Source organism: Mercenaria mercenaria, chromosome 17 (assembly GCF_021730395.1).
Source record: "Mercenaria mercenaria strain notata chromosome 17, MADL_Memer_1, whole genome shotgun sequence".
Classification (NCBI taxonomy): domain Eukaryota; kingdom Metazoa; phylum Mollusca; class Bivalvia; order Venerida; family Veneridae; genus Mercenaria; species Mercenaria mercenaria.
This window is the reverse complement of record NC_069377.1, coordinates 2,962,246-2,978,898: the sequence shown is the minus strand read 5'-3', so window position 1 is coordinate 2,978,898 and position 16,653 is coordinate 2,962,246. Positions and strand designations below refer to the sequence as shown.

Sequence of the window (16,653 nt, the reverse complement as noted above, 5' to 3'; positions counted from 1 at the left end):
AAGACAAAAGCAGTCATCTACTGAACACAAACTATCATATGAAGTTTGGCCACTGTGAAATACACATTTTAATGTTATTTATCAGAAACAGTCTACCAACCAAACAACAGGCAACATCCCATCTCTTCTTAAAAGGGTGGGGCATGGGGGCATTAATATAAATATCAAAAAAGTTGAGGTATTGGAAAGAACAAATATCAGTTTGTTTGTATTTTAACAGTGCAGTACTGTAAAAGCACATATTTCCGCGAGATTTAATATTGGCAATATTGTAAAAATGGTTTTATACTTGCATTTCAATTACACTAATGGTGAATATTTATGAGATGATTAATTTTCGCCAGATGTAGGTCCTCGCGAATATAGTGAAAATTAAACTCTCGCGAAAATTTCTGCTTTTACAGTATTATTTCCAAACAACTGTCTTGTCCAGATATCAACGCATGAGAGGTGATCAGTTACAAACAAATACATTAAAATGACATAGAAAAGAAACTGGTAAACACATATTAAATTATTTCAAAATTAGTTTTAATTACCTTACATTATGAATATTTATTACAAAACATTTTAACTAATACATAAATTAACACATATAAAAAAAATCATTTAACTTTAAAATATGTAACAAGAGGGCTAAGATGGTCCTAGGTTGCTCACCTGAGAATCACACCATAACAGTGTAAACATGTTTGACCTAGTGATTTCATGGAAACAAATATTCTGATCAATTTTCATTAAGACTGGACCAAAAATGTGGTTTCTTGAATGTAAACAAGTAGTATTCTTTGATTTGACCTAGTGACCTAGTTTTTGACCCCACATGACCAAGATTCGTGCTTGTCCAAGATTCCATTAATTAAAACAAACATTCTGATAAAGTTTCAGGAACATAGGAACAAAAGGTGGCCTCTAGAGTGTATACAAGCTTTTTCTTTAATTTAACCTAACGACCTAGTTTTTGGCCCCTCCTGACCCAGATTCGACATCATCAAAAACTTTATGATAAAAAACATTCTGACCAAGTTTTATGAAGATAGAATAAAAATGTGGCACCTAGAGTGTAAACAAGCTTATTCTTTGATTTGCCTGGTGACCTACTTTTTAACCCCACATGACCTAGATGAAAATTAATCCGAGATTTCATGCAGACAAACATTCTGACAAAGTTTCACGCACTTAAAATGAAAAATACAGCCCCTATTGCATGCACAAGGTTTTTCTTTTATTTCAACAGGTGACCTAGTTTTTGACCTCAGAAACATTTTGACCAAATTTCATGGAGATAGGGCCATAAACTTGGCCTTTAAAGTGTTATCAAGCTTTTCCTTGATTTGACTGGATGACCTAGTTTTTGACCCAACATGACCCAGATTCAACCTTGACCTAAAGGTCATCAACACAAACACTGTGATCAAATTTCATGAAGATTCAGTGTAAAATGCAGTCCCTATTGCATACACAAGGTTTTCCTTTTATTGGACTTGCGACCAAGTTTTTGCCCCAAGATAACCCATATTCAGACTTGACCTAGATTTCATCAAGGTAGCCACACTAACTAAATTCTATGAATATCCAGTGTAAAATGCAGCTCCTATTGCACACAAAAGGTTTTTCTTTAATTTGACCGGGTGACCTAGTTTTTGACCCAACATGACCCATATTCAAACATGACCTAGATTTTATCCAGACACATTCTGATCAAATTTCATGAAGATCCTGTGTAAAATGCAGTCCCTGTTGCATACATAAGGTTGCTTTTTTTTATTTGACTTTGTGACCTAGTTTCCCACCAAAGATTAACCATATTCAATCATGACCTAGATTTCATCAAGGAAACCATTCTGACTTAATTTCATGAAGATCCGGTGTAAAATGGAGAACCTATTGCATACACAAGGTTTTCTTTGATTTGACCTAGTGACCTAGTTTTTGGCCCCAGATGACTTATATTCAAACTTGACATAGATTTGATCAAGGCAATCATTCTGACCATATTTCATGAAGATAAATGGAAAATATTTCTTTGATTTCACCTAGTTTTTGACCCCAGATGACCCATATTCGAACTTGACCTAGATTTCATCAAGGCTATCATTCTGACTTTATGAATATCCAGGGTAAAATGCAGCCCCTATTGCATACACAAGGTTTTTCTTTAATTTGATCAGTTGACCTACTTTTTTACCTCAGATGACTCAAATTCAAACTTGACCTAGATTTCATCCAGACAAACCTTCTGATCAAATTTCATGAAGATCCGGTGTAAAATGCAGTTCCTGTTGCATACACAAGATTTTTCTTTGATATGAACTAGTGACCTAGTTTTGGACACAACATGACCCATATACAAACTTGACCTAGATTTCATCAAGGCAATTATTCTGACCAATGTCACTGAAGATCAACTAAAAAATACAGCCTCAGCTATCGCATATGCAAGGTTTTTCTTTGATTTGACCTAGTGACCTAGTTTTTGACCTCAAATGCCCCATATTCAAACCTGGTCTAGATTTTCATCAAGGCAATCATTCTGACCAAATTTCATGAAGATCAATTGAAAAATACAGCCTCTATCGCATACACAAGCTAAATGTTGGTAGACAATAGAGAAGACAAGACGATGGACGACAGACATTGAGCGATCACAATAAGTCAGATGCGCTAAAAATTTACCCTTAATGAAAAAACAAATGTCAGCATGGCAAATGATTCATATGTAGTGACTGTTTTAGTGTATTAACTTTCAAATGAATCTTTCTTTTTTTTTTGGTTGTTGTTTTGGGTTTTACTTCACACCGCAATTATAGGTCATATGGCGACTTTCCAGCTTTGATGGTGGAGGGAGACCCTAGGTGCCCCTCCGTGCATTATTTCATAGAACCATCGACCTTCTGTAAGCTAGCTGGATGACTTCCTCACATGAAGAATTCAATGCCCCGAGTGAGGCTTGAACCCACATCGATGACAGGCAAGTGATTTGACGTCAGCGACCTTAACCACACGGCCATGGAGGCTCCCTTCAAATGAATATATCTCTACAAATAGTGAAGAGATTATAAACTGTAATATGATATTTATCTTATTTATACAACTATTCCTCAAATTAAAATTATCATTGATAACGAAAAAACAAAGAAAATGGAAATTTTCAAAGTAAACCCTATCCTTAAATAATTGTAATTGCATACACATAATTATTACTAATTAAAAAATTATTTAATTACTCAGTATAATATAAAACAGAATAGTTAATTACAGTCTCATTCTGCCAGAGTATAATCACAATAATCATGAAAACCTTTACATAGTGAACACTTTAAGCACCATTCATTATTATATTTAAAAAAATAACCTAAATACTGTAAAATCTGGTAAATAAGTGCATATTCGAATATAAGCGCATATCAAAAATAAGCACATAAGGCCTTACTGTTATTCCGTATGAGATAACAAGCCCATGCCATGCCTTTACCATAATTTTGTCTCGAAAGTAGACACATATCCGAATAGTGGAAAACAAACTGGTAAACAAACAATAGATGTAGCAAAAAGACATAATTAACGGTATTATACCGTGATAGTTTTTTTATCATGAATACAGGGGACAAGTGTTCTTACCTGTTGAATAGCTAATGGGTGTTAAAAAAGATTTTAATGTCTACTGTCTGGTAAAATTGTTTAAGATAATCATGTTTTTTAAATACAAAATGTTCTCAATAAATGAAAATAAAAGTTTGAATACCAGAGAAGTTGTTTGCATTGTCATTACAGTTTGTCATTGTTGTGTAAATTGTGAAAACAAAATGGATAAAATGCCTCTTAAATGCAAATCTTATTCTTGGGAAAAGATATTAGAAATTGTTGACTTTTATAAAAGATGTGGGAATCAGTACTGCACATGCAAGGAGTATAATTTGAACACATTGTTTTCTAAGAAGAACAAATAATTGATACACAATCAAACCTGTATCTAACCTTTAGCCTGCTGCCGGCAAGTGATTCTGCCTTTGTGACAAGTCAAAATAATTCAACGTTCACATTGTTTTATATTTGTGACTGGCAATCTAAAAGTCAAAACTTTGAAGCACCAAGATAATGGAGGATGAATCACAGTACACAGCCATGTAAAGTTACTGTGTAATACAGTAACAGTTAATCGTGTACCATACATACATAGGTTTAAATCACCAGAAAATTCATAATTTTGGGTATTATTTGATAATTTTAAATAAATCAATGAAAAATTGAATCCCATTTTGATACATGTAAGTTTTATTTGAATTTATGGCCAATTCATGAAATAATTGGCATTTAAACCTATAGCATGTAAAGCATCGGCAGCGATGAAAATTTCATCGTAAATTGCTTCAACTATTTTGGTCTTTCGAGTGTTTGACGCGAGTGGGGATATTGCCCATATGAACAAGAGCTGTCCATAAGACAGCGTGCTCGACTTTTCTCAGTGCTTGACTCTGAATTAGAGCTTTCCCAGTAAAAGAAAAAATCCAAGTTAAAAGGGGACATAACTCTGTCAAAATTCAAACAAGAGTTATGGGAATTGTGTGTCTCCTGGTGTAGACTTTAATAGTAAATAACTATTCTGAGTTTCAAGTAAAAAGCTTTAATAGTAACAGAGATATTTGACTTTATCAAAAATTTTAACAAAAAATTCTAAGTTAAAAGGGACATAATTCTGTCAAAATTCAAATAAGAGTTATGGGGACTGTTTCTCCGGGTTTAGACTTTGATGGTAAATAAGTATTTTAGGTTTCAAGTCAATAGCTTTGATAGTAACAGAGAAAATTATCTCAGTATTTCCAAGGATCACGTCAAATTAGTTGGACTACCTTTGGGACCAGTGCAGACCAAGATCATCTGTGCAGGCAGCTCTGTTTGCTAGTATGTTTTCAGGGAACACCCCTTTGAATAATAAATGGTACTGCCCAAATTGAATGATGGACCAGCCCAATTTAGAAATTTAGCAGGATAAAGGTTAAGAAGCAACATAAGAGACCACCATCTGGCTGATAGGGCAAATGGCTACTTAACTCAAGTTCAAATTAGAACAAATATTTCATTTAATAAGTTGGCTCACAGGCTGCTTAATTAAGACAAATAGCTGTTGAATACAGGTGGCTGCTAAGGCAGGCTCAACTATATGACCTACTTCAGTTGGAACTAAAGTGTGACCTTGACCTTGAGAGTCTAGTAAAATCCTCTGCAATATCTAATAAAACTTTGGCAAAAGACAATATTACTAAATAAATTCTGTTTTTTCAGACACAGAGACTTGAATAAAAGCCACAAATAGGAAATATCCCATGTTTTACCAGTACTGGCAATAAAGGGAAACATTACCATATTTCTAAAGCTTATAAAATAAATGATATTTAAAAAAAATTTAGAATATTTTGTATGTAAAAAGCAATTGTGAAATGTGTCTATATTAATACAGTAACATGACATTAATAAATGATAGCATTTTAACATAAGTCAAAATAAATGAAAAAAATGTCATCCTGCAATCTAAGGGTCTTTCATTTCAGTTACTTGCAAAACATTTTAAAAGTAAAAGCAGAATGCTCACTATATGAGCCACGCCATGAGAAAACCAACATAGTGGCTTACAGTTTCTCTAACTGCAATAGGCTTTGAATGCGAACAGCACGGATCCTGACCCGACTGCGCGGATGTGCAGGCCGTTCTGGATCCATGCTGGTCGCAAAGCCACTATGTTGCTTTTCTCATGGCACAGCTCATATGTAATTCAACATTTCTGTTTGACTCCTATATATCTACACAAACACTGGTATTACAATAATGTTACACACTTTAAGATATGTCTTATCAGCAACTACATATACTTTTATGAAAATGAATATTTTGAATGTCATTATCAATACATAAAAAAAAAATTATCTATGGTTTAGCTAAAACAGGTCATGAATATATATTTCATAGGCAGATTATAACAAAGGTAACATTTAGCAATGGAAATAAATAAATCATAAAAATCGACACAGGCAATTCTGGCTAGCTTAAAGACACTTTCAAGTCCCGTCCATCATAGAAAAACCTGAGTTTTTCGTTCTTATGCGAAACAATATATCACTCAGGCCTATTTTTACGCACAAGAACTCAAAACTCAGTTTATTCTACGCTAAACCACGTTTGGGAACTTATTACTTCTTAAATAATACTATTAATCTATATAGTATCTATATCCAAATAAGTTTACACTGAGCTAAAAACTGTAGCACATAATTATTTATGCCCCTTTGGTCTTTATTTCTGAAGACAATGAAGTTATATGGAATACTGTACACGAAATGAACTAATTCCTGAGTCAATGTCATCTGTCCTTGGACATGTGAACTTTGTGCTGGTGGCCACTCCAGATCTGAAACAATTATTGTATATTTAAAAAGAAACAACTTTCTTTAACCCTTAACCTGCTGGTGGCAAGTGATTCTGCCTTTGCGACCAGTGCAGACCAAGATCAGCCTGCACATCCGTGCAGTCTGATCATGGTCTGCACTGTTCGCTATTCAGTCAGTAAATTTTTAGTAAACATCCCTTCAAATGATAAATGGTACTGCCCAAATTGGAAGATGGACCAGTCCATTATAGAAATTTAGAATGGTAAGGGTTAAATGATATAGTCTATGTGGAGCAAGATCTGATCTAATATGTCTAAGGAATCATTCTTGGATAACAACTGTGTATTTGCTTAAATAACTAATTGTAGAAGACCCAGTTCAATTTACACTTCCTATCAGGATTCAAACCCACAACATCAAGTTCAAGAATCAATGTTTTACACCACTGTTCTTCTTAATAAGGGGGTAGTTTTAATTATTCTTTTCCTAATAAGGGAATGGACTAAAACAATAAATTTAAAATATATACATATATCAATAACTCTGTACTGTTTAAAAGGGGAGTAGAACAATTTCAATTATCAATTCTTTGGTCTGGAATTTTCTTAACACATTAATTATCCAAGTTTTTACTTCAATACTAGAATTTCACCTCAATTAATAATGTTATTTTATATACTTACCCTGAATATAAGTCTACAAAATATAAGTCCATAGGGGACAGGACCATAATATCTTGAATCATGTGAGCTGCTTTTATTATCTCCCTCTAACCATACATGGCCTTTTGGTACCTAAATATTCATAAATATTGGATAAACACTTGTCACACATATCCAAATTTATTTTAAAAAGTCTCACACGAAGGAGTTGCACAAACTGGAGGCAATATTATAGCATTTTTTTTCATTTCTTTACTGGGTTTCATGTTGCACTAACACAATTATAGGTCAAACGGCAACTTCTTAGCTTCTGTTAGCAAATGATGACCTTAAATGCCCTCTTAGCATTATCTTATGTATGGCAGGCACCTGGATAGAACCATCAACCTCTGCATGCCAGCACGATGTTCCTCATATAACAAAAGGATTTAAAGTTACACATCAACACATTCTTACTAGTTTTGACTTTTATGTTTTTGTCAGAAAAAACAAAGTCTGCATATGAAAGAATTCTTTAACCTATGCAAGGTTTTGAACCCCGAGCATTTTGGGGCAAGTGATGTGAAGTCAGCACCCTAACTACAGATGCTTTTGAGAAAAGCGCATGTCTCCCACAACTGCCCCTATGAAAAATGTCTAGTTTCTCTAGATGGCTTAGATGAATGGACTCAGTTAGACGGCTTGGACGAGTGGACTCAATCAGTAATTCAAGGGCAATAATTCAAAAGTGCCTGGGCGGATTTGGCCAGTTATCGAACTTGGCCGAGGTGTTATGGTCAAACACATTTTGTTTAAGTTTGGTGAGGATCGGATGAGAAATGTTCGACTTGGAGTAAATCAATATGTCTCCCACACCACTGTGTGGTGGGAGACATAATTACCACTAAGCCAAATAGGTCCTTTGCAAAGACCTAGCACTCATTTACAGGTTACTCTGTATTCCCTTTCAACAATGATGATTTTTTAATTCAAAAACAAGTCACACAGTAAGGAATTAAGTTTCTGAAATATCATAATGAAATTATATTTTGCCTTTATATCAAGAAAACTCGATGTTTCATCAACTGAGGATCATTCACTTGAGCCGCACAATAAGAAAACCAACATAGTGGCTTTGCGACCAGCATGGATCCTGACCAGCCTGGGCATCCGCGCAGTCTGGTCAGGATCCATGCTGTCCGCTTTCAAAGCCTATTGCAATTAGAGAAACAGTTAACGAACAGCATGGATCCTGACCAGACTGTTTTTAGTTGTTTTTTAAAGAGGATCCTCAGTTTTCAAAATGTATATAATTATTATTTAATATCATAATTCAAGTGAGCCGCACCATGAGAAAACCAACATAGTGGCTTTGCGACCAGCATGGATCCAGACCAGCCTGCGCATCCGCATCCTGACCAGACTGTGTGGATGCCCAGGCTGGTCAGGATCCATGCTGTCCGCTTTCAAAGCCTATTGCAATTAGAGAAACAGTTAGTGAACAGCATGGATCCTGACCAGACTGCACGGATGCGCAGGTTGGTCTGGATCCATGCTGGTCGCAAAGCCACTATGTTGGTTTTCTCATGGCGCGGCTCACTTGAATTATGATATTAAATAATAATTATATGCATTTTGAAAACTGAGGATCCTCTTTAAAAAACAACTAAAAACAACAACTAAGAACAGAAAAACCTTGTTGAAAATATCAAAGGGGAACAACTATCTTATACTAGCATTCATGGCTGTGAAAGTAAGACAAACTGAAAAATAAGCTCAAGGGCAAACTTAAAAGAAAGAAACCTCAGTTAACGAGATGACATCGTAATGAATCTGAATTTAAACAAGTTTTTAATATCATTCTTAACATTGAAAGTAAGAAATAATTACCCAAACACGTTCATTTGATATGTCATTGTATACTTTATCTCCACCCATTGCAACTATCCTTTTACATATATACTTATTTGGATCATCCATAGACTTGACACCAACAATGTCCCCTCTGAAAAAGGAAACATAGATAAAAACATCATATATAGAGGATAATTGTTGGTTTCGGTGTAATATCACGTTATAATTTCACCGAGTGGGCACCAAAAGTGATATTTTCACGAGTGGCGCAGCCACGAGTGAAAATAACAACTTTTGGTGTTCACGAGTGAAATTACCGTGATATTACATCGATACCAACAATTTTTCTGTTTATTTTATGTCTAAAACTCTACTTTTGTTGTGTTTATTTCAATAAAATGTCGAAATTTGCGGGAAATTTTATCAGGAAGCATCGCAAAGATGTCGTCATTTTAACGACGTCATCGTCATATTGTTTCCGGCTTTCAGTACGCTCGGTAAACTTTTTGACGTTAATCCGGGTATCAGATTTGATAATTTTCACTGAGTGGCCAGTGAGTTTATCAGGATATAATTCACCGTTATATTTCGATAAACCACCGAAAAACATAAAATAAATTGTCATATTTAACATAATCTGTTACTCAAAATTATGAAATTTCCAAAATGTAGTACTTACTCTTGACACAATATTATGTATATTATGCCTCCGCAAAATTAAACTCAACAGCCAATCAAATTGCTTCTTACATATAAGTGTGGTATAGTAATATTTAACCCACATCATGCTGGACAGGATTGATTCTGCCTTTAGGACCAGTGTAGATCATGATCAGCCTGCAAATCGGTGCAGTCTGATCAAGATCTGCACAGTTCGCTATTCAGTCAGTATCTCTTTGGTTAGCATCCCTTTTAACAGTTAATGGTACTGTCCAATTTGAAAGATGGACAAGTTCATTATAGAAATTTAGCAGGGTTAGGGTTAAGTTGACTGACATGAATTAATCCTTTTCACTGTAGTAAAGTATAAATTCCAAACTGGAAGGATCCATGTTAGGTCACTTTTCTTGAGACAACCACAAATTCCACTGATGGGAGTGATGATCTTGTGGTTACCAGCTCAACCCTGGGGTTGTGGGCTCAAGCCCCACTCATAACCCCACATTCTCATATATCACAAGGACTGGTTTTTGTAGGCAGTGGCCTCAAAAGTGATTCAAATAAGCTTCAAGTTTTCATAATGATAACGCTTAAATAAATATCAATATAAACTAAAATCATCTAAAACTACTTTCCCAGGAACAAAAATGGTTTTACAGTAAATTAAAACCATCTTCCTTAAAAATCATTTTGGCACAACTTTAGTAAATCATACCTTTTCAACTTCTGCCTACGTACACTTATACATTCTACGATATATGCATCACCATGATATATTGCTGGCTCCATTGACTTGCCATCACACTGAAATGAAACCATGGCATATGCATTTACTATAGATTGCGTAATAGTCACAATGGTACATGTATTAACCCTTATCATGCTAGACAGATTGATTCTGCCTTTGCGACCATTGTAGATCATGATCAGCCTGCATATCCATGCAGTCTGATCAAAATCTACACTGTTCACCATTCAGTCAATATCTTTTTGGTAAGAATCCCTCTTAACAGTTCATGAAAGATGGACAAGTCCATTACAGAAATTTAGCAAGGCAAGGTTTAATTTTGCTAATATTTGTGAACAAAGCAATCCATTTTTATTCTTTAATGAAAATTAACTTTTAAAGGCAATTTATAATAGTATTTGCATCATCATGCAATTACATGCAACGAAAGGATAGGCATATCTAAATAAAGAAAAGTACACTCAAGCTTATGCCCTCATGGTATAATCCCTTTGAATTTAAACTCCAAACAATGATTTTATTTAACATTCTAACACGATCCGATTCATTTTCCTATTAAACAAAGAAGGCTGAAAACAGTGAATTATTATACAACAAATCACTGTTCTGACGTCACAATTATTACGTCATAGCGTCAAACGGCATAGCGGCACACTGGAAAAGAAACCAATTAAAAATGGGGAATGAATGTCGTCAAGGATGTACTTAAAAATCCTTGGTAACGTGTTAGAATCGAAATAATATATCTCATTTAGTGATTTGCTCTTGAATAAATCATTGTTTGTCGTTCAGATGCGTATTATTATATCACTCGGGCTGCGCCCTCGTGATATAATTCCTTCGCATCTGAACTCCAAACAATGATTTATTCAACGACAAATCACTGGATGAGATATATTATTTCTTAAACAAATCCCTGTTTATTCCTCAGCATATATTATATCTTAACCTTGAGCCTGCTGGTGGCAAGTGATTTTGCCTTTGCGACCAGTGCAGACCAAGATTAGCCTGCACATGTGTGCAGGCTGATCATGCCTCATGGTCTGCACTGTTCGCTATTCAGTCAGTAAATTTTCAGTGAACACCCCGATAAGTGGTACTGCCCAAATTGAATGATGGACCTGTCCATTTTTAAAATTTAGCAGGGTTAAATAAACAATCATGAATCTTACACTACAGATACTTACAGTTACACAAGAGACACCATATGTTGTGACACAATGATAGATGCAGCCATACTGTACAAACTTCACGAAGATATTCCCTGACCCCTTGAGAACATACAATACTTTCTGTCGCATTCTGGCAAAATTATCTTCAGATTATTTACTGGACACCTACATGACAGTATGCTGAAAGTAAATCAAATGAAAATAAGTACTGTAAATTCATTTAATTTTGTGGGCATGAAATTTCGTGGTTTTCGTCAAAACAGCAATATCGTGCGGATATGAATTTATGGACTTCAGCTTTTGAACATAAAATGAGTGGGAATTTTACAAAGTCTTGTTTGTTGGGACTAAATGTTGTGGATTGACTCGACCACAAAATCAATGAAAATTAGTCCCCCACGAATATTAATGATTTCGCAGTAATGATCGAACATTGTACAATAAAGAATAAAATTAATCTTCAGTAACAAAGCTGTTATCAGAATGGTATGTTTAAAGCTTTTACAATTATATCAAAATCTGGGCATCTACCAAAGCTGATTTTACATGTTCACAACAATTCATTTAATGCACTTAGTATTTTTTTCTACGCATAAGAATAAGTGATGAAATGAAACTAACTTTTTGAGTCTGGTCCTATCCAATTTTCTGAATCCTTATAAAGTTTGTACACAAATCACCTGGTAGGTTGCAATCTTGCACAAAGAAAACTGCATTAACGAGTGACAAAAGTGAAAGTTTAGCGAATTACTGATTGCATTCATTTTTTTTCTAGTCTAAGTTACACCCTACTGACTCTGATCTAACCTATTGCCTTATGTATTTTCTCCCCTAATATGATCAGGTTTGTACAGCAGCATACACCCTCACAAACTGGAATTTTGTCCTCAAATTCCAGAGGTACACAATATTGCAAACAATGACCACAACTTTCAAGAAAGTGATCAGAGCAAGCCATCCAACTATCAACTGGTATCAGTATCACCACCACTAACTTGTAAACTATCAGAACATATCACCAAGTCATTACACGGAAAATCTTCAATATTCATTATACCACCAGCAATTGCAAGCATGGTTTCCAGAAGAAGTAAGAGCCAGCTCCTTCTGACAGCCATTAAACTTGCATCAAGTCTAGCCAAGTCCCATCCAGATGATGCCATTCTTCTTTATTTTTCTAAGGCCTTTGATGTGTGATAGAAGCGGAAAAATGTGCAGCCCGATACAGGACTCGAACCTGTGACCTTCTGCTTGCAAGTCAGATACTCTACCAACTGAGCTAATCGGACAATTGATATCATAGACTAATTATATGGCCCTAATTATATACATTATATACACACTGCTACAAATCAAGAGCTCCAGAGATGACTCACTCAAATGCTGAATCACTAAGGAATCAGGGGAACCTTGATTGACTTGATGCAGAGCTTCCTTTCCAATCACAATTCTACCCAGCAGGATACATTTGAAGGCCAATCTTCCAAATCAGCACCGGTTACATCAGCTAGGTTTCCCCTAGCGGACAGTGCTCTGGCGCCCTTTCTATTCCTTGTTATACATTATATAATGGTTAAGGCCTATGTTATTCTGAAATTATGAATTAGGTGGGTGGGGTACATGATATTATTTCTGAGAAATTTCGAAGTTATTGTAAAACAAATTTTATTCCAGTGTAACAATACATTAAAACCATGCAGTGCTGAACTCTTACTTTAATTAAAAGACTAAGTGGAAAAGTTATCATATGTTCGGGTCACAATTTTCGGGTAAGTATTCTATATCATCAAGCATAAATGCGAAAAAGTTAACATACATAGTAAAGCTGAACTATCCGTGTAAATGAGCTGAGAGCTATTTTTCTATTTCCATTTATTACTTTTCTAAAAAAAACACATTAAAATTAACCAGGTGTGGGTAAAATTTGTCATTTTTGGTGCACATGCCTTTACACATTAAAGAAGTCCCAACTATAAGTATGGGTGCGAGAAGGGCCTGAGCGCTTGTACGAGTGCGCATTTACAGGGAGTGTATTGCTCAAATTAATATTTAATATATATTTGACTTTATCGTAAGTCTGAAAAGTGCACCAAAAATAGCAGTATTAATTTTGTAATAATATTATTTATTTACAAGCGTAGCCTATCTCGGACAAATGACATCGAGAATTCTAACTAGCCTTTTAGAAAGCTGCATTTTCAAGTACCTGATATTTTCCACTTTGGTTAAAAAGCATTTTTTACAATACATTTTTGTAGATAGTGACTGGCTACAGAGGGAATATCACGGAAATAAAAATACGTGACCTACGGAATGCTACAACTACTAAAACTTCAAAGTTTAAATTTTTGCTTTAATAAAAAGTGAAAAATAACTAGAACTCTATGATAAAAATCAAATTGATCGTTTCGAGAAGTGTTAGAGAGTGAGATACAGCAAACATAATCCTACGTAGTAATTTAGCATGATTATTTTGCACTGGGTCATGGATCGTCCCGAAAAGGCGTCGTCAGCCGCGAGTTAGTTGAATGAATGGTTACAGACTTCTATCCGCATGGCCGCCTGGCAAAGTGGTAGGAGTTGGGAGGTAGTTGGCTAGCACAATAAAGGTGTCTCATAAGCCAATTTGGCTGGCCCTTTCAATAAGGGTGACACTATAATAAAAAATAACAAGAGACCTTTACCTTTATACAGTAGGGATATGTTTGTTTTACATGTAACATCAAAGCATTAACCCCTCGTGAAAATATTATGCTTTCGGCGTTCACTGTATATGTATAATTATAATATTATACTTTGACGTTACACTGATACAAACAAATACCCTTTTGCATATTCATTTATATAATAATAAAAACAAAAAAACAAACAAACAACTATGGGGAAAATGTTTATCTTTTTTATTTTGTTGGGTTTAGAGTAACATCAAAACGATACAATTAACTTTTTCCATTTTTTTTTTTTTTTTTTTTTTTTTTTTTTGGTGGGGAAAACCTCCAGGTGCCCCTCCAAACATTTTTGGGGCTCAGCTGAGTACCTAGATAGAGGCAGAGACCTTCGAAAAGTCAGCTGGTGGCTTCCTTACACCATCCCACGCCGGTGGCAAGGAATTCAAAGTCAGCGACCTTGGCCATCCGGTCATGGAGGCATCTATAGAAGTAATGTTTGAAATATTTACCATTATTCAATTCTCACGCTGATTTTCATTCCTGTGAAGTGAACAATTATGTCTACGTTTTTCTTCTGCAACTATTAAACTTATATATTCAATTAAATCCCGATAATATAAATGATACTGTCAATGATATTTACCGCCTGAAATTACAAATGGTTTGTCGAATACACCATACTTTTAATTACAAAAATTTACACACCACGAGGGTCGGAAAGGACGAAATTTACGTTCTTGAATGTATATATGAAACGTCATGCTTGAAATGTAAATAAAGGAATAAAAGTAATTTTTAAATGTTCGTGGAAAAGATCGAACTGTGATTGTCGATGTTTCCGGTACAGAATATATATGAACGTATATATACGAGCCGTTTCATCTTATGGGACTTACAGGAACATTGTAAGCGATTGTTTATTTATTTTATTTATGTTCTAGTAACCTTTGACACTGATTTCGAGGACAAGCCGTATTTGTGACACATACATGTCTATTGTTGGGCTGTAAAAAGATAGATCCAAAATTTAAACTAAAAGCTATATTGCATAACTTCTTCGTCATTTCTGTGCACAGAATTCGGTTGCTATTTCGTTAGAATATCAGAAAATTACTGGAAATAAAACATATCTTTGAAAAAGTCCCGATCTTTCATCATTTGTTTGGTTGGCGTATGTTTACAAATTTCATGTTAGTAGGCCGTCATGTCCAAGAAGCCGTGTAAAGTGATAATTTTGATGACACATTGGTTTTATTTTGTAATTGTGAGTGATCGTTACGTGATCAGAAAGATCGGACAGTGGGATGTTATAAAAAAGTGATACTTTATTTAGATTAATAAGTGAATCGCACTATACAATAAGGAATTCTAAGGTAAAATACTCCTTTTACTTCGTTCACTGAAGAAAACATGGCGGACATATTTTTGTAAAATATTGGTGCACGTATGATTTGTGTAACCCAGTTTAACGACGTTTTCTTAGAAAACTAACGCTCAGCTCATTTACACTGACATATCCTTGATTGATGAATATATATATTGTATAGATATAAGAGACTTACGGTACCAAATACTTACCCCGAAAATTCCTGTGCATTTTCCTCTTGTGCACTGTTGGAACATGTTTTTGAGTGTCATTGATACTTTATAATTTACTCGGAGATTTTTTTATTATTATTATTAGTTTCTCTTTGAACCCCGAGCATTTCTCGCGTTGTTACGACAATCTCAGTTTTACATAGGAATTTTGCACTGTCAAAATAGCATAGTCCTTAACCTGTTGACTCTTGTGTTGCAAATGATCAACAGAACCGAGATAGACTGTAGGAACTATAGATTCAATCCAGGTGAATGTAATGCACTGCGTATTACCAACAAGCAGAACTCCACTGAAGGCAAGTACATAAATGTATCAAATGAACACCCTACTCTTCAACTATAAAACTGGAATCAGCTACTTCAGTTTTCCCACCAATGTATGATATGTATTAGCAGTTCTAAAATGTATGTGGAAAAGAAGTGTGTGTTGTTTTCAATCAGCTAGTACGGATTTTATCTTTAAAACTTCTCTCACAACCAGCTAGCTGTAAGAACTGATCAGCTGACTTTTAACCAAAATTTCTATATCCGATTTCTTTTACATTATACATTATGTAGCGTTATCTACCATAGTAATTAAACAATGATAGTTATTGGATAATAAATAAAAATAAAAGGCTGGTCTCACCACTGCCAGAGTACTTTTGGTTACCAAAAACGTCGTGAGCTTTCAAAATTTAAGAAAACTTTAATAAATTATATTTGTTTTGTCCTCTGCGCGCCTCCTTTATGAAGAGTACTGAAAAAAATCTGAAGATAGATCTAAATATTTTAAAATGCACTCTAGTTAATTATTCTGATAAGTCACAGACATGTTTTCTATTAAATAAGATCGTATTCTTTCTAATTCCTTGCCGGAAATCGAATGACATTACTTTCAAGGGTGATAAATGTCCAAATTTACCTCAGTTGAACGACCTTGACCTT

The 16,653-nt window shown here is 34.8% G+C and overlaps 1 protein-coding gene across 3 annotated transcripts; it reads right to left on the bottom strand.

Moving 5' to 3' along the window:
• Positions 1 to 509: 509 nt before the first annotated feature.
• Positions 510 to 16,652, bottom strand: LOC123537496 (mitochondrial inner membrane protease subunit 1-like). Of its 3 annotated transcripts, none has more exons than XM_045321230.2 (6): positions 15,706 to 16,652; positions 11,474 to 11,638; positions 10,254 to 10,342; positions 8,915 to 9,029; positions 7,067 to 7,177; positions 510 to 6,403 (listed from the first exon to the last, which is right to left on the bottom strand). In XM_045321230.2, the coding sequence occupies exons 2-6, from the start codon at positions 11,585 to 11,587 to the stop codon at positions 6,356 to 6,358; spliced, it is 477 nt and encodes a 158-aa protein (XP_045177165.1). In that variant the 5' UTR covers positions 11,588 to 11,638; positions 15,706 to 16,652; the 3' UTR covers positions 510 to 6,355. The 3 variants fall into 3 exon arrangements, with proteins under 3 accessions (XP_045177165.1, XP_045177164.1, XP_053384761.1); XM_045321229.2 differs by having other exon boundaries at positions 16,355 to 16,646; XM_053528786.1 differs by lacking the exon at positions 15,706 to 16,652 and adding an exon at positions 12,080 to 13,145.
• Between the last annotated feature and the right edge of the window lies 1 nt (position 16,653).